Source organism: Etheostoma spectabile, unplaced genomic scaffold (genome assembly GCF_008692095.1).
Source record: "Etheostoma spectabile isolate EspeVRDwgs_2016 unplaced genomic scaffold, UIUC_Espe_1.0 scaffold00004385, whole genome shotgun sequence".
Taxonomy (NCBI): Eukaryota; Metazoa; Chordata; class Actinopteri; order Perciformes; family Percidae; genus Etheostoma; species Etheostoma spectabile.
Window position 1 is genome coordinate 186,400 of NW_022603143.1, and position 20,697 is coordinate 207,096.

The 20,697-nt window shown below is 43.7% G+C and overlaps 1 protein-coding gene across 1 annotated transcript; it reads left to right on the top strand.

Moving 5' to 3' along the window:
- Positions 1-10,516: 10,516 nt before the first annotated feature.
- LOC116677104 (zinc finger protein RFP-like) lies at positions 10,517-18,276 on the top strand. The gene is made up of 3 exons (XM_032507779.1): positions 10,517-10,709; positions 13,422-13,701; positions 17,309-18,276. The coding sequence occupies exons 2-3, from the start codon at positions 13,431-13,433 to the stop codon at positions 18,271-18,273; spliced, it is 1,236 nt and encodes a 411-aa protein (XP_032363670.1). The 5' UTR covers positions 10,517-10,709; positions 13,422-13,430; the 3' UTR covers positions 18,274-18,276.
- The last annotated feature ends 2,421 nt before the right edge of the window (positions 18,277-20,697 follow it).

The window sequence follows — 20,697 nt, forward strand, 5'->3', positions numbered from 1 at the left end:
CACTGATAAGCATGTCTGCTTTTAGGGAGCTGACTGTGTCCAGCAGTTCCATAAAGTCCAGTTTCTGCAATTCAGACTGTTGCTTTACAACATCATGTGACCCTATATGCAGAATAATGTTCTTCACAGTTGGGTGTGCTGCCATGATATCTGGGATTCTTTGGGTCAAGTCAGACACCATGTCTTTGGGAAGTATTTTGGTGTTTTTACTGTTTTTTTAATCTTTTACAGCAGAGTCACCCACAATCAGGGTTTGAGGCCCAGTTGTTAGTTTTTTACTTTTTGAATTGCTCTCAGTCTTTACCCTGCTGTGTGGCGATAAGACGCAGTCCCGGTCATCAGATCACCGGTCAGCAGAGCAGCAAATCTGTTATCCAGTTGCACACCAGGTTGTTGGGGGTTGAATTTTGTTGCTTATTTTGCAGTTGTCCACAGCTACGTCCTACTAAGTACAGGGGTTGAAGAGGCGCTCTGCCTGGATGATAATGCAGGCCAGCTGGTCATAGAAAGGAGGCATCTTGCTGCTAATTAGCTTTAGCTACAGTCACTGTAGGACATATTTGAGCTACTTGTAGGCCATGCTCATGTAGAAAAATGTTGAAATATGGCAATAGCCTACTATGTCTACAAAAAAATGTATAGTCCAGTGATTTATAAGTATCCAAGAGCCGCTGCTCATAGTTTCTCTTAGAGGAAAAGCAAGATCATCAGCAAAAATATCCAAGCAGAGGCATGAGCAGGAAGCAGGGAATCAGTCAAACAATATTCCACAGACATGCTCTAAATGTGGACATAGTTTCTAGTTTAAAATAGCACCTCACTAACTCACTCAACCTTCACAACATCAAGAAATTTAAAGATTCATCAGAGAGTTCACACTGGAGAGAAGCCGTACAGCTGTGATCAATGGGGGCAGCTTTCACACAGAAGAATGCCCTAAAAAGACATCAACGCATTCACACTGGAGAGAAGCCGTACAGCTGTGATCAATGTGGGAAAACGTTTCTGATAGTGGTAACCTTAAAGCTCACCAGCGCGTTCACACTGAGAGAAGCCGTACTGGTGTGAACAATGTGGGAAAACTTTTCTCGTAGTAGTAGCCTTCAAACTCACCAGCGCATTCACACTGGAGAGAAGCCGTACAGCTGTGATCAATGTGTGAAAACTTTTCTGATAGTGGTAGTTTAATAAACACCAGCGCATTCACACTGGAGAGAAGCCGTACTGGTGTGAACAATGTTGGAAAACCTTTTCTCGTGGTCATCACCTTAAATCCCACCAGCTCATTCACACTGCCTCGTTGTGAACATGTTTCAGAGCCAAGCTGTTTCCTCCTCCTCCTCCTCCTAATGGCCTGATAGCTGTGTTGTTATAGGGCTGTAATCAACCAATGAAAATCTTGGTTGACTGAAGTAGTGACAATTTAGACTACAAATCAACTAGGGAGGTGGGGCTGTGTTAAAAAATGCAAGATTAATTAACTGTACTGTCCTGCAGTACTTGTCCTTCTAGGCTATTTGCAGTATATTAAATCGTTTTGGACCTAATTATTTTGCAGTTAAATGCCACTTGTCTGTCGGCTCTGACAGCGCTGCTTCAGTGCTCTGTGTCCTCGGACGGAGCGGCTGAACATGGAGTCACAAATAGACTATTAATTTAAAGCTTTTACTCTTAAACACAAAAGGCACGTCCACTTTAATGTAAATTTAAACATATCTGTGGTCAAACTCAGTGCCTCGCTGTGTTGTATTAACTCTGAAACTTTCTCTTTGAGTCCCTCACATTTTGCGTGGTGTGGCGTGCTGGCGCTGTATATTAGTCCATGATGGTGGGGCGTGCTGGCGCTGTATATTAGTCCATGATGGTGGGGCGTGCCGGCGCTGTATATTAGTCCATGATGGTGGGGCGTGCTGGCGCTGTATATTAGTCCCATGATGGTGTGGCGTGCCGGCACTGTATATCAGTCCAATATTGGGGGGAGTGCCGGCACTGTATATTAGTTCATGATGGTGGGGCTTGCCGGCGCTGTATATCAGTCCATGATGGTGGGGGGGGGGGCGTGCCGGCACTTTATGAGTCCATGATGGTGGGGCGTGCTGGCGCTGTATATTAGTCCATGATGGTGGGGCGTGCCGGCGCTGTATATTAGTCCATGATGGTGTGGCGTGCTGGCGCTGTATATTAGACCATGATGGTGTGGCTTGCCGCGCTGTATATCAGTCCATGATGGGGGGGCGTGCCGGCGCTGTATATTAGTCATGATGGTGGGGCTTGCCGGCGCTGTATATCAGTCCATGATGGGGGGGCGTGCCGGCGCTGTATATTAGTCCATGATGGTAGGGCGTGCTGGCTGTATATTAGTCCATCATGGTGGGGCATGCCGGCGCAGTATATTAGTCCATGATGGTGTGGCGTGCCGTGCGCTGTGTATATTAGACCATGATGGTGTGGCTTGCCGGCGCTGTATATCAGTCCATGATGGGGGGGCGTGCCGGCACTGTATATTAGTTCATGATGGTGGGGCTTGCCGGCGCTGTATATCAGTCCATGATGGGGGGGGGGGCGTGCCGGCACTTTATGAGTCCATGATGGTGGGGCGTGCTGGCGCTGTATATTAGTCCATGATGGTGGGGCGTGCCGGCGCTGTATATTAGTCCATGATGGTGTGGCGTGCTGGCGCTGTATATTAGACCATGATGGTGTGGCTGCCGGCGCTGTATATCAGTCCATGATGGGGGGGCGTGCCGGCGCTGTATATTAGTTCATGATGGTGGGGCTTGCCGGCGCTGTATATCAGTCCATGATGGGGGGGCGTGCCGGCGCTGTATATTAGTCCATGATGGTAGGGCGTGCTGGTGCTGTATATTAGTCCATCATGGTGGGCATGCCGCGCAGTATATTAGTCCATGATGGTGTGGCGTGCCGGCGCTGTATATTAGACCATGATGTGTGGCTTGCCGGCGCTGTATATCAGTCCATGATGGGGGGGCTGCCGGCGCTGTATATTAGTTCATGATGGTGGGGCTTGCCGGCGCTGTATATCAGTCCATGATGGGGGGGCGTGCTGGTGCTGTATATTAGTCCATCATGGTGGGGCATGCCGGCGCAGTATATTAGTCCATGATGGTGTGGCGTGCTGGCGCTGTATATTAGTCCATGATGGTGGGGCTTGCCGGCGCTGTATATCAGTCCATGATGGGGGGGGGGGGCGTGCCAGCACTTTATGAGTCCATGATGGGGGGCGTGCTGGCGCTGTATATTAGTCCATGATGGTGTGGCGTGCCGGCGCTGTATATTAGTCCATGATGGTGGGGCGTGCTGGCGCTGTATATTAGTCCATGATGGTGGGGCGTGCCGGCGCTGTATATTAGTCCATGATGGTGGGGCGTGCCGGCGCTGTATATTAGTCCATGATGGTGGGGCGTGCCGGCGCTGTATATTAGTCCATGATGGTGGGGCGTGCCGGCGCTGTATATTAGTCCATGATGGTGGGGCGTGCCGGCGCTGTATATTAGTCCAGAGTCATCAGAAAACTTCTGTAGGTGACATGACTCTGAGTTGTACTGAAAGTCTGAGGTGTATAAGGTGAACAGAAAAGGAGACAGCACAGTCCCCTGCGGGGCCCCCGTACCCCTCACCACCACATCAGACAGAACCCGGTCCAGGCGGACAAACTGTGGTCTGCCTGTCAGGTAGTCAGTGATCCAGGAGACTATGGACGCACGGCACACCATCACCCGCAGCTTCTCACCAAGTAGCAGAGGCTGGATGGTGTTGAATGCACCGGAGAAATCAAAGAATGTGATTCTCACAGTGCCGCCACCACCATCCAGGTGCAGATGAGCTCGCTGCAGAAGTTAGATGACAGCGTCGTCCACTCCCAGACAAGGCTGGTAGGCAAACTGTAGAGGGTCCAGAGAAGAACTCACCTGCGGCCTCAGGCAGGCCAAGACCACCTCTCCAGCACCTTCATCACGTGAGATGTGAGAGCCACTGGCGGTAGTCCTTAAGGCCAGATGGAGTCGACTTCTTGGGGACCGGGACAAGGCAGGACGTCTTCCACAGCAGCGGCACCCTCTGCAGGCTCAGGTTGAAGAGGTACTGGAGAACACCAGACAGCTGCCTGGCGCAGGTCTTCAGGACCCTGGGGCTGATGCCGTCCGGGCCAGCAGCCCTGCGCTGGTGTAGCCTCTCCAGCTGTCTCTTCACCTGGCCAGGTGTGAATGTAAAGCAGGGGGGGGGCTTGAAGTGTCAGTGGGGGGAGGGGAAATGTGCTGTAGGGTGGTGGGGGGAGAGGGTGACTGCAGGAGGGTTGAGGGAGTGAGGAGGGAGGTGTCGGAACAAAAGAGGGGGGGGAGGGGGTCTCAGCCAGTGTGCTGTCGAGTGGGGTGGGGGGGGGGGGGGGGGAGTCGTAGATAGTATTATGAATAGCATTCTCCTCTCACTTATTTAATTTATTGATTTATTCTATTTCCTGTGTGGATTGATTTACATTTCATTGTAACAGGTTGTGCTGAAAATAACAGCAACATTTTTTCACATTTAGCTTAAATAATGTTTAAAAACTGTATGAAATTTTGAGGGTCAAAAAATTTGTCAACTTGGAATATTTTATATAGTTAAATCCAAATATTAAATGTTACACTTAAATGTTAAATCAAGTCAAGTCAAGTCAAATGGAAATTACAGTGGCTCATCTAAATCTAAATGTTAATCTAAATTTAAATGTTAAATCTAAATCTAAATGTTAATCTAAATTTAAATGTTAAATCTACATCTAAATGTTAAATCTAATGTTTCAGGTGAATCTAAATATTAGCTAATATGCAAATTAAATGCCGGTAACGGAAGTACAAAAATAAAAGCTCGAGGAGGTCAGTGTATGTTTATAGTGTCAAATAACGAATAAAAATCCTCTCATCGGGAGATATGGACTCTTGAACTTGGATAAACGTGATAATAACTACCTAAAATAAAACACAGTTGGGGAAAACTGTATTTGAAGAGTACTTTGAAGAGTTTTTAGTGTTACTTTTATGAATGGTGTGGGAATTATAGCCACTATAGCCAGCCACGGGGGGGGGGGGGGGCTCACTTGACTGGTCTGTCACCTTCGCTTGCATTAAGGTCAGCTAGAGCCTATCCCCGCCCGCCCCCCCGACAAGGCAAATCTCTACGGCTAGCTACCGTTGGCTAGTTTAGTTAAGTTAGCCTTGACAACAATCTAACGCTAGCTCCGTGATTTGGAAACATGCTTACCGAGGTGGCCTGCGGTGGCCCCGAGGCTGTCGCTGTCGCTGTTGAATAAGTTTGTTCAGCCACCGGGACGGCTCTGCCGATGTTCTCGGCTATCGCTGATTCGTTAGACATTACGCAGTGTGACCATGGCCAACCGTACCGTGCTTGTCGGGGGGGCGGGGATAAGCTCTTGCTGACCTTAATGCAAGCAAACGTGACAGACCAGTCAAAGTGAGCCCCCCCCCCCGTGGCTGGCTATAGTGGCTATAATTCCACACCATTCATAAAAGTGACCAATGAGATGAGATGATTTTATTCGTTGTTGACTATGGGGCGCCGTTTGTAAAGCGGCTCGTGCTGAAAATAACAGCAACATTTTGTCACATTTAGCTTTAAATAAGTTTAAAAACTGGTATGAATTTTGAGGGTCACTTTCTTGCACATTTACAACATATTTGTCAACTTGGAAATATTTAGATTAACATTAGATTTAACATTTAGATTTAGATTTAATATTTAACGTTTAGGTGTAACATTAATTTGGATTTAACTATTTAAAATATTTCCAAGTTGACAAATATTGTTGTAAATGTGCAAGAAAGTGACCCTCAAAATTCATACCAGTTTTTAAACATTATTTAAAGCTAAATGTGACAAAATGTTGCTGTTGTTTTCAGCACAACCTGTTAACAATGAAGTGTAAATCAATCAACACAGGAAATAGAAATAAATCAATAAATAAATAAGTGAGAGGAGAATGTTATTCATAATACACTACTCCACACCCCCCCCCCCCCCCCCCACCCCGACACTGCAGCCTGGTGAGACCCCCCCCCACCCAATAGGTGATGACATCATCAACACATAATTGATGCATCATGACACACGTTATGTAGACGATATCTATTTAAACCTCTGTTAAACCACAGACATTTATTATAACTTCCAGAAGAAATCAGTTTCTAAAGACACCAAAATATGTCAAGATGAAGTTTGAGTTCATTTGCAAACAAATGAAGCAAAATCCACATTTATTATATTTGATGAGCAGCCCCAGAAAACATATAGCTGAATATTTGATTGTGTGATGAAGCTTCATTTAAGAGTGAGGCCTATTCCATCCCATAATGTCTCCAGAACACAGTATGTGTCCTTGTTATACCGGGTAGAAAAAGTTAATGGATGGTTCTATCTTGTGTGAAAAGTCTTTTGGATAATTACTGGTCACTTTGGCCATTTTTTATGGTTTCATGAATTCTGTAAGATGGTTTATGAGTCAAAGAAATGTGTAAATATGTGATTGTAGAATAAAAAGTGTAAAATAAAGCAGGTGTTGAACACAAGCCTGAGGAAGCAGTGACTTCATCACTAGAGGAAATGTTCAGGAAGCAGAGCTTTGTCAGCACTGCTGGTCTTTAATAAAAACTGGTCTACACAACAGGATGGGGACATGGTCTAATCAAATCTAGTTCAGATATCTAGAAAGTTCTTTCTCACTAGGAAGAATTAAATACAGATATCTGCAATAAATATCCAGTCTAGCTGCTAAATATTAAAACAGCCACTTGTACTATTTAAGGATTTAAATGTAGTTTTGACTAATTAAAGTTGGAGATATCTTGAAAAAACAATTTCTACCAGTAAGAATGTTATTGTGCATATCTTTATTACCATCCTGACTAGTTAGATATCCCTTGACCAGGAGAAATGCTATTATTAATATCTAAAGTAATGACAGATAGGAGTGTGGTGTGATTAAATGTTAAACGGCCTGCCGTAGCACCTGAGACCTTCTTCCTGTTTTCATCTCTAGATGTTCTGCAGAGCTTCTTCTAGCGGGGAACGTCTGACAATAACAACAACTTTAGTTTTCTATGTGGAAGTTGACATTATTGTTTAAATATGTTGTATAATCTCTCTGAAAGAGTCCAACAACAATAATTGATGAGTGCGGGGTATTAATTTAAACTCTGAACATCTGAGAGCTGACGGCCGTCCTCATGTCCCAGCTGGTCTCCATGACTCCCTGCTCCACTGCAGCAGCAGAACAGGCCTCCATGTAGACCACTAACTGGTGCTGGGACCCAGAACCACCACTAGATGGATCCCAACACTAAGGAGTGATGAGACAGAGTTCCTGTCCTGCTGCCACGCCCACCACCAAACTAACTGAATCACAGCAACAACCTTTTCACTTTAGTGGAAAGATTCTGGAGATTTTTCTAAAAGATTTTTGAAGTGTTACTTATTACATTAGACTAGATTAGATGAGATTAGATAGATTAGATTAGATAATACTTTATTCATCCCACAGCAGGGAAATTCCCTTGTTACAGCAGCATTTTATTACAATAACAGCAAAAACAAACAAACATGCAACTAAACACACAACAAGGGGGGGGGGCTGAATTTAAGTGACATCAGATAAAGGTTTGGTAAAGTGCGGTTGCCATGGTACAGGAAAACAATATTGCAGTGTAAGTGAGTGACGTTAAATTAAATTAACTTGAATAATTAAAATAGTTCAGCAAAAGTAGGTAACCATAATAATATTGAAAAAGTAAGTACTTGTAACTGAAAAATATATATAATACAGATAGTAAAGATATCCAGAGTGTGTGGAGTAAATGAAAAACAGAAACGGAACTACAACACTATCAGGTGGTGCAGGGTTGTAGAGTCTGACCGCGGCCGGGATGAAGGACCTGCGGTACCTCTAACACCGGGGGGGGGGGGGGGGGGGGAGCTGCTCAGGGACCCCACAGTGTCATGTAGGGGGGGGGGGAGATGTTGTCCATGATGGATGTCAGCTTGGTAACATCTTCTCTCCTCCACTTCCTCTATGGGGTCCAGAGGACAGTCCAGGACAGAGCTCGCTCTCCTGATCAGTCTATTGAGTCTGCTCAAGTCCTGGTCCGAGCTGCCCCTCCTTTAGCAGACCACAGCATAAAGGATGGCAGAGGCCACCACAGAGTCATAGAAGGTCCTGAGGAGAGTCCTGCACACTCCAAAGGACTGAGTCTCCTCAGCAGATGGAGGACTCTGGCCCTTCTTGTAGAGGTCATGGGTGTTATCAGTCCAGTTCAGTTTATTGTTTAGATGAACACAATAACACCAAAAGAAGGACCACAATTTATTGCCATTTGCAAAATGAACCAGGTCTTAGTGAGACTTAGTCCTCTCCTTGGTGATTGTTCTAAATATAAACCTGAAACTAGAAACATGCTCATTGGAGCAGAGTCTCCTTTGCTGATGCTGATTCACCTGGAGAATGCTGAAGAGTCTAATGAACTCTAACTCCAGTCTACACAGCAGCAGGTCATGTAGACCAGACTCTAACTCCAGTCTACACAGCAGCAGGTCATGTAGACCAGACTCTAACTCCAGTCTACACAACAGCAGGTCATGTAGACCAGACTCTAACTCCAGTCTAAACAGCAGCAGGTCATGTAGACCAGACTCTAACTCCAGTCTACACAGCAGCAGGTCATGTAGACCAGACTCTAACTCCAGTCTACACAGCAGCAGGTCATGTAGACCAGACTCTAACTCCAGTCTACACAGCAGCAGGTCATGTAGACCAGACTCTAACTCCAGCTACACAACAGCAGGTCATGTAGACCAGACTCTAACTCCAGTCTACACAGCAGCAGGTCATGTAGACCAGACTCTAACTCCAGTCTACACAACAGCAGGTCATGTAGACCAGACTCTAACTCCAGTCTAAACAGCAGCAGTCATGTAGACCAGACTCTAACTCCAGTCTACACAGCAGCAGGTCATGTAGACCAGACTCTAACTCCAGTCTACACAGCAGCAGGTCATGTAGACCAGACTCTAACTCCAGTCTACACAGCAGCAGGTCATGTAGACCAGACTCTAACTCCGTCTACACAGCAGCAGGTCATGTAGACCAGACTCTAACTCCATCCACACAGTAGCAGGTCATGTAGACCAGACTCTAACTCCAGTCTACACAGCAGCAGGTCTGTAGACCAGACTCTAACTCCAGTCTACACAGCAGCAGGTCATGTAGACCAGACTCTAACTCCAGTCTACACAGCAACAGGTCATGTAGACCAGACTCTAACTCCAGTCTACACAGCAGCAGGTCATGTAGACCGACTCTAACTCCAGTCTACAGTCTTCTTCCTTAAACTCGTGCCAGCATCACTGTTATTCTTTTACAGGTGTGGTTTCAAAAGAATGATAAAAACACTTAATTGGATACACCTGGTGTGTGTGTGTGTGTGTGTGGTGTGTGTGTGTGTTGTGTGTGTGGGTGTGTGTGTGTGTGTGTGTGCATGTCTGTGTGTGGTTTGTGTGTGTGTGTCTCTGTGTGTGTGTGTTGTGTGGGTGTGTTGTGTGTGTGTGTGTGTGTGTGTGTGTGTGTGTCTGTGTCTGTGTCTGTGTGTGGTGTGTGTGGTGTGGTGTGTGTGTGTGTGTATCTGACACATTTCCAACTTTCATTCATCCAAATTGAAGCCAGCAATCCCATTTAGCATCATCTTAAAATTATCTACAAATATTGAATTATTATTTCCATATTTTCAAACATTTTGGGGTATTATTCAACTTTTCAAAACTTCATGATAATTAAACCCATTCCCACTTTTTCAACTATTCTCACTACTCCACCTTCTTTTTACAGAGTCATCAATCTAGTGTAGCGTCAGCCTATCAACAAACAGCATTCACATTCTCTCAAATGTTTTATGTGTTGCTTTATTGCTTTGTCTGTTTTTATGTGCTATATGTGCTGGTTTTACTGTAAAGTGTCTTTGAGAACAATGTAAAGCGCTAGATAAATATAATGTATTATATATTATTATTATTGTTATTATTATTATTATTGTTATTATGAGCGGGGGTGGAGAGGCGGAGCCACACTGGACAGACAACAGTCCAACGTCTCTGTCCTTGGAATGAAAGTCGAGGTCTGTACATGTCGTCATGAGTTAACTCGCCTGTTTTTGGGCTTCAGAGTTCCTGCAGTTTAAACTCTGTGGAGCTCCCACCTGTAGTACAGTATAAGGCCTTTTATCTTTGAGCCCCTGCCCCCAAAATGTCTGCACGTCCCTGCTGGAGCCCTAGAACCCCCCCCCCCCCCCCCCCATCTATATCTAAGTATGAGGAAACAAAAGCTAACCACAGAGCTGCAGTAAGAGGCGGGCCAACGCTGACGGACAACATTCCTGCTCCAAACTCGAGGTGTGTACATGTTGTTATGAGGTCAGACTGTTCCTCCCTCATTACATAATGAACCTGAAAACTGTCCAATCAGAGCGCTGACTGGCAGCCCTACAGGTCCGACCGGGTCCTGTTCTCAGGTCACATGACCTTTCTGGATATCAAGGTGTGGTGATGTGACGGATGTCAGTCAGATGAAGACAGACAGCAGCAGCATCTGTCAGTGTCTGCTGATGAAGGGACGACGTCTCTTTGACCTCATCTGAACGGGACTTTAACAGGTAACATCACACACCTTTGATGGAGAAACTCGCCTATCATTTGGGAGATTTTGGGGCTACATGATCTACTTTAAGATGAGAGCAGTGGTTCATTCTTTCAGCACTATTGTAAGATCTGAAGTAACTCAGTAATTATTCTATGATGTGGGACGTTTTGGCCAAAATGAGCCTTTTTATGTTCAGTTGAGTCCGATTTAATCAGCACCAGGAAACAAGTTAGATTTTAATCTCCGCTGACTTCACTGCTGAGATATGAGGGAGTGTCCCAACGAGAGCTGCTTTGATTGACAGGTGTGTGTCACAACCTTCATCCCATCAAAAGTGTCAATCTGTCTTTGTTTTGATTTGTGGACACACGTCCTCAACAACAAGATAAAAGATCCTTATTAATATTAGGGTTATTTAATCCTGAACTATAGACTGAGTAAAACCACATCCAGAGGTTTCTGAAGGGACAAGTTGAAACCTGCAGTTTGCCATTGAGCCCTCAGGTCTCTCAGATAATGACTCTGTCTTTTCATTAGACAAGCTTATGGCGTTTTTTCACTGCGTGGTATCTTGTACATCCTGGTCTTCTTCCTCTGCACCCTGTGACAGTGCCCCCCCCCCCGGCTCTGCTGGCCCAGATGCATCCCAGTCGTTGTCATAAGCGTCCATGACTCTCATACAGATTATACGAAGCCCAGCAGGTCAGAACCAGAGATTTCACCGGTCGTACATCTGTGGCGTGAATGCTCTGAAACACTAACAGTACACAGGAGACATATTTTGGTGTGCAGTCATGGTTGCTAAAGTTCATGTGCTTCATATAGCGTATAGTAAATACTGACTGTGATCCTGAACACATGCAAACGTTGGCTAACGTTACCAGGAAAGTTAACTTACCCTTTTGTGTCGTCATGTCGACGTCTGAACTCCGGAGGAATTCCCAAACTCCTGATTTTTTTCAGCGGTGATTTTTGTTGCTTCCTTCAGCTTCTTTTGAAACAAATTTTTTTCTGGCTGCGGCCAGTAGCCACATGCCGAGAATCAAAAACAACACACCTCCAACGTGCTGTTGGGAGTCGCGTTGGCAGTTTCCATTTCTATCCCTCTAACATCGGGCCGCTCGCCCACATAGACTGTAAAGACGAGGGATGTTTGGCCAGGAGTTTGGTGATTTGGGCGTTACCATCTTGGTTTTTAAAAACTGGAGGTGACGAGAGGGCGGACGTAGGGAGGAGGATGCGGCCAAGCCAGTGATGTTTACATTGATCGGAAATGTTAGGCTCGTTGGAGATGAGCCAGGTCTGCACAGAATTAATCGCCGCCCGTTGCATGCTGGGTAGATTTGTGTCCGACTTGATCCCGACTTGCTCTGACGTACGAGCCCGTCTGTACGTCAGACAGTAGGCAACACACGTAGGCAACGACAATCTCACGAGAGCATGGTGGTCGCAGGTCTAAGACGCAGGCGGCGTGGTTGCTTTTCACTGACTCCAAGACCCAGGCAGACCCAGAGCATGCTGGGAAACGCCTCTCAGCTGAGGCTCATATGCAAAACATTTCAGAAACGCAAGATCAAGAAACTAACTTGAATTGAAAATATTAATAATAATAACAATAATAATAATAATAGGCCTTACTCTTCCCTTTTCTAATTTAAAACTATTTGTTGAACTATGCGTGCGATGTGATCATGAGAACATTCGTTGCCTCTGGCCCGATACACATTTAACCTTGCATTGTCTTCCCGTCCACCGTTCACTCGTCCTCCCTCGTCAGAACTGACTGATCTGGTTTCTCTGGTTATAAAGAATGAAAACGTACCTCCTGATTCTGACTGACATCTTCTTAGCCAAGTTCATTCCAACTCATTTGAACTAGTTTTGAACTTACTTTTTGCATTCATGGTCAATAAAGTGTAAAATACGTAATTTCTGCGTAAAATGAGGAGAAAGTATTAGTTGTTTGGTTTATAATAGACTGATATATGTCAGATATTAGCCAGGATATCACCAGGGGAAAACAAACTGATGCTTTTCTTCCACAAACAAAAAGAGCAAACCTATTTTGTGAAGAATTGTCTTGAAAACGGGTGAAATTGGACTCAAGGACAACATGAGGGTTAATGAAAACTCAGTAGGCCTACCCCAGGGCCCTGCTGCACTAAAGTAGAACAAAGATATCCAGGATAAGGGAAGAAGAGCAGCTTGACTTAGTGAGATCCGCTCATCGCAGCTTAATCGCTTACACAGCCCGGCTGTTGGCTCGGCTGTCTGTTAGCCCGGCTGTTAGCCTGTCTGTTAGCCTGGCTGTTAGTCTGTCTGTTAGCCTGGCTGTTAGCCTGTCTGTTAGCCTGGCTGTTAGCCTGGCTGTTAGTCTGTCTGTTAGCCTGTCTGTTAGGCTGTCTGTTAGCCTGTCTGTTAGCCTGGCTGTTAGTCTGTCTGTTAGTCTGGCTGTTAGCCCGGCTGTTAGCCCAGCTGTTAGCTCACTCTGGACCAGGCCATCCACAAAGAATAAATCTCCATGGTTACTTGGCTGAGTTTAATTAAACCTGGTTTTGTGCAACCGAGTCAAAGCTAAATTCATCCAGGATAACTTGAATATCCCGGATTAATCCCTTATCCTGGTTTTGTGGAACAGGCCCCTGGTTAACAATGATTTCCTGGTAAAATGAAGGTTTGGGTTTCAATTTTCTTTCAGTTTGACAAAACTTTGTGATTTCCGCAGGAAGCCACGATGACGGCAGTGGATCTTTTCAACACTTTGGAGAATTTAAAGGAAGAGGAATTTATGACATTCAAATGGTATCTACAGCAAGAAGTCCTGGAAGGCTTCCAACCCATCAAAGTGTCCAAGCTGGAGAAGGCAGAAATGCAGGACACGGTGGATGTGATGGTGAACACCTATCGGCTAGAGGGAGCTCTGACGGTGACCAAGAAGGTTTTAGAGAACATCAGCAGGAATGATCTGGTCCAGAGTCTGCCAGACACCGACTCAGGACCACAAGGTCAGTCCCCCTTTTTTTAATAAATTTTTTTCTCACACAAAATGACAAGCATACATATAAACAACACATACTTTAGGAAGACACATTAGGAGATGCTCTGGCAGTTTCCCTTCTAACCGATGATCATGTCCTCGCCTCCTGTCTCCAAACATTCCTTCTTCCGTCTTAAAAGAAGAGAACCTGAGTAACCTGTAGCAATAAGCACATACCTTTATTGTCAAGTGTACTGTAGTAAGTACAAAATACAATTATATAATACAATTAAGTTAAGAGGAAAAAAATGAATAAACCAATAAAAGAGGTAACTAGAGTTCTGACAATGTCTGTGTTACTGGTAACCATTTTTGATCAAACCGGTCTGACTTGAGCTGCAACCTCGCTGTGATTTCCTCCATGATGAACCCAGTTTTTACCCTTTCTCTCCATTCCCTTATACTGGGAGGTTGTGGCTTCAACCAAGAGGCTGTGATTGTTTTCTTTGCTATTAAAAGTAGAATTCTTAGTGAGGAAATAAAGTTCCCATCTATACGCATATGTATGGTGCTGGATCTAACTTAAAGTCAATACCCAAAACATGTGCTATTTCCTTTTGAATATTCTTCCAATAATCTGAAATTTTCGGGCAATCCCAAAATATATGTGTAAAGTCCCCTACCAAACATCTCTCCCAGGTATAACTGTATTTTGATGTAATAGATGGGGTGTTAAAATACCTCATTTTGATCTTCCAATCCAACTCCCTCCATGTTGGGCTGCTAGTTACCTTATGTCCTGCTCTGAAGGATTCTTCCCAGTGTTCATCTGTTATTAGAATATTTGCTTCCAATTCCCATTTTTCCTTGACATCCAAATTGTTATTGTTAGATTCCAGTTGTGTTACCTCATACAATTTGGATCTAATCCCTTTCTTTGTCCCTCCCTCTGTATACGTCATCAGTAATTCTTCTAGTTTCGAGGGGATGTTAGAGATCTTCTCCCACTCCTTATGTGTCGTAAGATAGTATCTCAGTTGTAGAAACTTATAGAAATCATGGGCTGGTAAATTAAATTCTTGTGTTAACTGCTGAAATGACTTCAAGGTTTGTCCCCTAAACATTTCAGCAATATATTTTAACCCTGTCGTGTCCATCTATTGTAGCCTGCATCCATCATACATGGTAAAAAATCAGGGTTCATTGAGATTTGGGTGGGTCTACAAATGGAGTTTGACCATATTCTCATCGTCCCCTGATCCAGACATTGCCCACCTTCTGTGTTACTTCACTAAAAAATGGAAGCGATTCTACAGTAGGGTGACCAGACGTCCCGGTTTTCGGGGACAGTCCCCGATTTTGGCGACCTGTCCCCGGCTGGATCTGTCCCCGGAAATGTCCCCGGATTTCACTGTGACTGACAGACCCGAAATCGAAATGAAAGAAATAAAATACTGACAAAACGTAGCAGATAGTCGGGCACCCTACACCTGCAGGCTCCAGACCGCCAGAGCCCGCGGTGCTCAGAGAGGTTTTAGAAGCCATGTTTTACGATGCTAAAATCACTGATTATTTACATGGAGTCTGGTGGGTTTAGCCAACGCAATTTTGCGGATTTCTATGTTTTAAAAAAGGATCTTAATCTTTAACAGAAAGGTCGACCTCCTTAGAAATCCTTTCCATAATGTTGTCAGACACTTAGAATATTAATCTGAGTTTGTTAGCAGCAAAACGAGCTCTTTAATGAACGTAAATACAAGTTGGACAATTATCCTATTAACTTCCATTGTAGCTTGTTTCTGACTGGAGCGATCTCGATTAATATGCATCAATGTTAAAGGATAATATGTCCTCAATAGATTTTATTGTATCTGATTCTCAAGGAGCTGTTGTAGTAACAAACCTGAAGCAATAAAGCAAAAGCTGTCAGTAGTTCAGTACATTACAACATTATGAAATATTAGGACTTTCTATCTTGAAATATTAAGACTTTCTATCTTGAAACATTCCCCTCTGAGGTGTAGTGGAGTGTAGTAGGAAGTAGCAGCAGGGGTGGGTCTAGGATCAGACCTTGGGGGGGGGGGGGGCTCAGCCCCTAATGAGAACAGCTCTAGGTCTAGTGTCCCCGTTTTAATTTTTACAAAAATAAAAACAGTAATTGTTTTGGAGGTAAATACGCTTCTGAGCTGAAAATGTCCCCGGATTTTGTCTGAGAAATCTGGTCCCCTTATTCTACAGATACATTTATATAATTGTGTTCCATTCCCACCCACAATGCATCTGCATCATTAGTAATCCACATAATTAGCAGCTCAGTAGTAATTTTTTGATTGGGTAAATCCATTCCCCCTTCTCTTTTGGTAAAATCAGTGTCTTACATTTAAATCTAGCCTTTTTCTTTTTCCTAATAAATTTAGATATAATCTTGTCTAACATTTTAAAGGTAGAGTTGAGACCATAATTGGCCATGACTGGAACAAAAACAACAGTCTTGGTAATACATTCATTCTCACAGTTTCTATCCATCAGAGTCAAAGGCAAAATCTCCCACCTGGTCAAATCTTTTTAATATCAGTTATCAATTTCCCATAGTTTGCTTCAAATAGCTGTGACATATCAGAAGTAATAATAATACCCAGATATCTGAACCCTTTATTATTATTGGTCCATTTGAACTTGAATTTCCCCTTTAAATCAGCCGAACATTGTCCTGAAATCTCCCCATACTCGTTCAGGTTATTCACCAGGGCTGTTAATGAGGTGGAAGGTTCACTTATATATGTTAATATATCATCTGCAAATAGTGATATTTTTTGTTCTGTTCCCCCTCATCCCTTATTCCCTTTATATCTTTATTCTGTCTTATTGACTCAGCCAGTGGTTCTATACTTACAGTAAAGGACTCAGACAGTCCCCTGGTCTGACTCCTCTTTTAAGTAGGAAAAAGTCTGAGCAACACCCATTGACTCTAATTCGTGATCTGGGGTTTGTAAACCATTTTCACCCAGTCAATAAAGGTTGTATGAAACCCAAAATTTGCTAATGATTGGTAGAGGACGCTCCGTTTTACCCTATCAGATGTCTTTTGTGCATCTAAGCTAAGCAACATGGCAGGCTGGGATCTGTTTGTGGCACATGAGATAAGATTTAATGTCCTTCTGATATTATTAGCACCTTTCCTTTTTAATTTGTATTTTCAGGATAAAAGAGTGGGTGGACATGAGAAACAAAACTTATTGAACAGATTGTTATCTCTGAAGCATGCCGGGGGCCCCTGGCTTCCTCCAGGCAGGGTCACTCCCTCTCTCCCTCGATAACTCATATGGTTTTTGAACCATTCTTTGTCTGGCCCCTCACTTGAGACCACTTTGCCATGGAAGACCCTACCAGGAGCACAAACCCTACCAGGAGCACAAAGCCTACCAGGAGCACAAAGCTCCAGACACTACAGACCTCAGGTGCATAGGGACTCACAAACCTCTCCATTTAGCGGCCTTTGTCCCGTTCTAATGCCACTAGTCCATCATATATATACACTCGGCTCCATAACGCCTACAAATGCACACATTTCTTTTAAAACTAATAAGAATTGTCTTTTAAATTACATGTATTTTTTTCTCTCCCACTGTGTGTAGTTCTGGCTGCAGCCAGCAATGTGCCTGAAGGAGAACATTTAGCTCATCTGACCACGTCAGGTCTGAAAAGACATCAGCTGATCGACCCTGTAGAGAACCTGGAAGGCAGGATGTGTAGGAAGCACGATAAACCTCTGGAGCTGTTCTGTAAGACCGACCAGACATGTGTCTGCATGCTCTGCACTGTTTTAGACCACAAGACGCATGATGTTGTTCCTCTGAAAGAAGAACATGAAGGAAAGAAGGCAGATCTGGGGAAGACTGGGGCTGGAATTCAGCAGATGATCCAGAAGAGACGACTGAAGATTCAGGAGATCAAACACTCAGTGGACCTCAGTGAGGAAGCTGCAGACAGAGAGATAGCAGAAGGTGTTCAGGTCTTCACTTCTCTGAAGGAGTCTGTTGAGAGAGGCCTGAATGAGCTCATCAACACCATCAAAGAGAAGCAGAAAACAAGAGAAAAACAGGCCGAAGCTTTCATCACAGAGCTGGAACAGGAAATCTCTGAGCTGATGAAGAGAAGCACTGAGGTGGAGCAGATGTTACGCTCTGAAGACCACCTCCATCTTCTCCAGAGGGTCCAGTCCCTAAACATCCAACCACCTCCACCCACCAAGGACTGGACAGAGGTCAGCGTCCGTCCATCATCATATGAGGGGACTGTGGTGAAAGCTGTGGTTCAGCTGGAGGAGACAATCAGTAAAGAGATGAAGAGGCTGCTTGAAGCCGAGCTGAAGAGGGTCCAGCAGTATGCAGTGGATGTGACTCTTGATCCTGATACAGCACATCCTAATCTCATCCTGTGTGATGATGGGAAACAAGTGAATCATAGTGATGTGAAGAAGAATCTCCCAGACAACCCAGAGAGATTTTCTTATTGTGTTTTTCTTTTAGCAAAAAAGAGTTTCTCTTCAGGCAGATTTTACTTTGAGGTTCAAGTTAAAGAAAGACTAAATGGACTTTAGGAGTGGCCAAAGAGTCGATCACCAGGAAGGGAGACATTGCACTGAGTCCTCAGAAAGGTTACTGGACGATATGGTTGAGAAATGGGAATGAGTACAAAGCTCTTGCTGACCTCCAGTCCGTCTCTCTCTGAAGTCTCCTCCTCAGAAGGTGGGGGTGTTTGTGGACTATGAGGAGGGTCTGGTCTCCTTTATGACGTAGATGCTGCAGCTCTTATCTACTCCTTTACTGGCTGCTCCTTCACTGAGAAACTCTTCCCATTCTTCAGTCCCTGTACTAATGAAGGTGGTAAAAACTCTGCCCCTCTGATCATCTCTCCTGTCAGAGTAAACTAATCACTGATCTCATTTCAGGTATTGATTCATTTTCAATCAAGGGAACAAATGTACATATTCATATATTTTACATCTTATTTTCTACAGAATCTGTTTCCTGTGGTGACTGATTTACACTTTATTCCATTTATTATCATATGTTAAATGTGCAGCAATTCTTTACAAATGAACTCAAACTTCATCTTGACATATTTGGTGTCTTTAGAAACTGATTTCTTCTGGAAGTTATAATAAATGTCTGTGGGTTTAACAGAGGTTTAAATAGATATCGTCTACATAACGTGTGTCATGATGCATCAAATTAATGTGTTGATTATGTAATCAGATACACATTTATTAGTATTTGATGTGCAGCCACAGAAAACATATAGCTGAATATTTGATTGTGTGATGAAGCTTCATTTAAGAGTGAGGCCTATTCCATCCCATAATGTCTCCAGAACACAGTATGTGTCCTTGTTATACGGGTAGAAAAAGTTAATGGATGGTTCTATCTTGTGTGAAAAGTCTTTTGGATAATTACTGGTCACTTTGGCCATTTTTTATTGGTTTCATGAATTCTGTAAGATGGTTTATGAGTCAAAGAAATGTGTAATATGTGATTGTAGAATAAAAAGTGTAAAATAAAGCAGGTGTTGAACACAAGGCCTGAGGAAGCAGTGAGAACAGAAAAGCTGGTTTACACACAAGTTGGATTTCAGTCGAGGATGATCTTTATTGTTGAGAATAAAGTTGAACTTTCAGTATTAGTGCCAGACATAAAACAATAAATCAGAGATAGAAGTTGTTGTCTTTTGCATTTTGAGAATAAAGTCGAAATATTGAAAAATGTTTAGAATGAAAGTCTAAGTCCAATTTCGAGAAGTTATTGTGTCATAATGTCAGAAATAAAGTCTGTTTGTTGAGACCAAGAATGATAATGGTGTTTTTCCTAAATCAGTTCTCCTGATATCACTTTAAACTGATAGATAGATAGATAGATAGATAGATAGATAGATAGATAGATAGATAGAGAGAGAGAGAGAGAGCGAGAGAGAGGAGAGAGAGAGAGAGACTAGATTAGATAGATAGATAGATAGAGAGAGAGAGAGATAGATAGATAGATAGATAGATAGATAGATAGATTAGATAGGCAGTAGATTTTCTCTTTGGAACAATTCATGTAAATAATGAAATCAAACGAGGCCTCATGCTGATTATTTGTGACTTGATTTGGTGGATTTCTCCTTCCTGCCGTTTCTGTGTTAAACTCCTGATAAAGAACGTTTCCATCCAGTAAAAGTGCTGACAGACTCAGATTATTATTCTAAGTGTTGATAACATTACCTACAGAGATAGAGCTTAGTTGAAGTGAAAGAGGAAGATAAGTAAGATAATTTATTATTTCCCCAATGGGGAAATTACTGCATACACTCTGTGTACACACTTTTTGTTAATACTCACACACAGGCCTGACATACACACACATGCTCAGGAACTATACATGCACTATACATGGGAGAGATGTCAGAGGGGGGGGCTGCCAGCTGAACCAGCACCCTGAGCGGTCGGGGGGGTACGGTGCCTTGCTCAAGGGCACCTGGCAGTGCCCAGGGGTGAACTGGCATCTCTCCAGCCACAATCCACACTCCCAACTTTTTGGGTCCATACGGGGATTTGAACCAGTGACCCTCCGGTTCCCAACCGGAGGTTCTCAATCCTATGGACTGATCTACTGCCACCCCCAGAAGATCTTTTAGTTTAATTTGAAACAGAAATCACATCACCACCCCACCAGACTCCATGTAAATAATCACTACTTCTAGTGTGTATAGAGCAGCATATCTCCCCCAGACTCCATGTCCAAAATCACCTTTAGGGTGTATAGAGCAGCATATCTCCACCAGACTCATGAATATCACTACTTTTAGCGTGTATAGAGCAGGCATATCTCCACCAGACTCCATGTAAATAATCACTACTTTTAGCATGTATAGAGCAGCATATCTCCACCAGACTCCATGTAAATAATCACTACTTTTAGTGTGTATAGGAGCGCATATCTCCACCAGACTCCACGTAAATAATCACTACTTGTAGTGTGTATAGAGC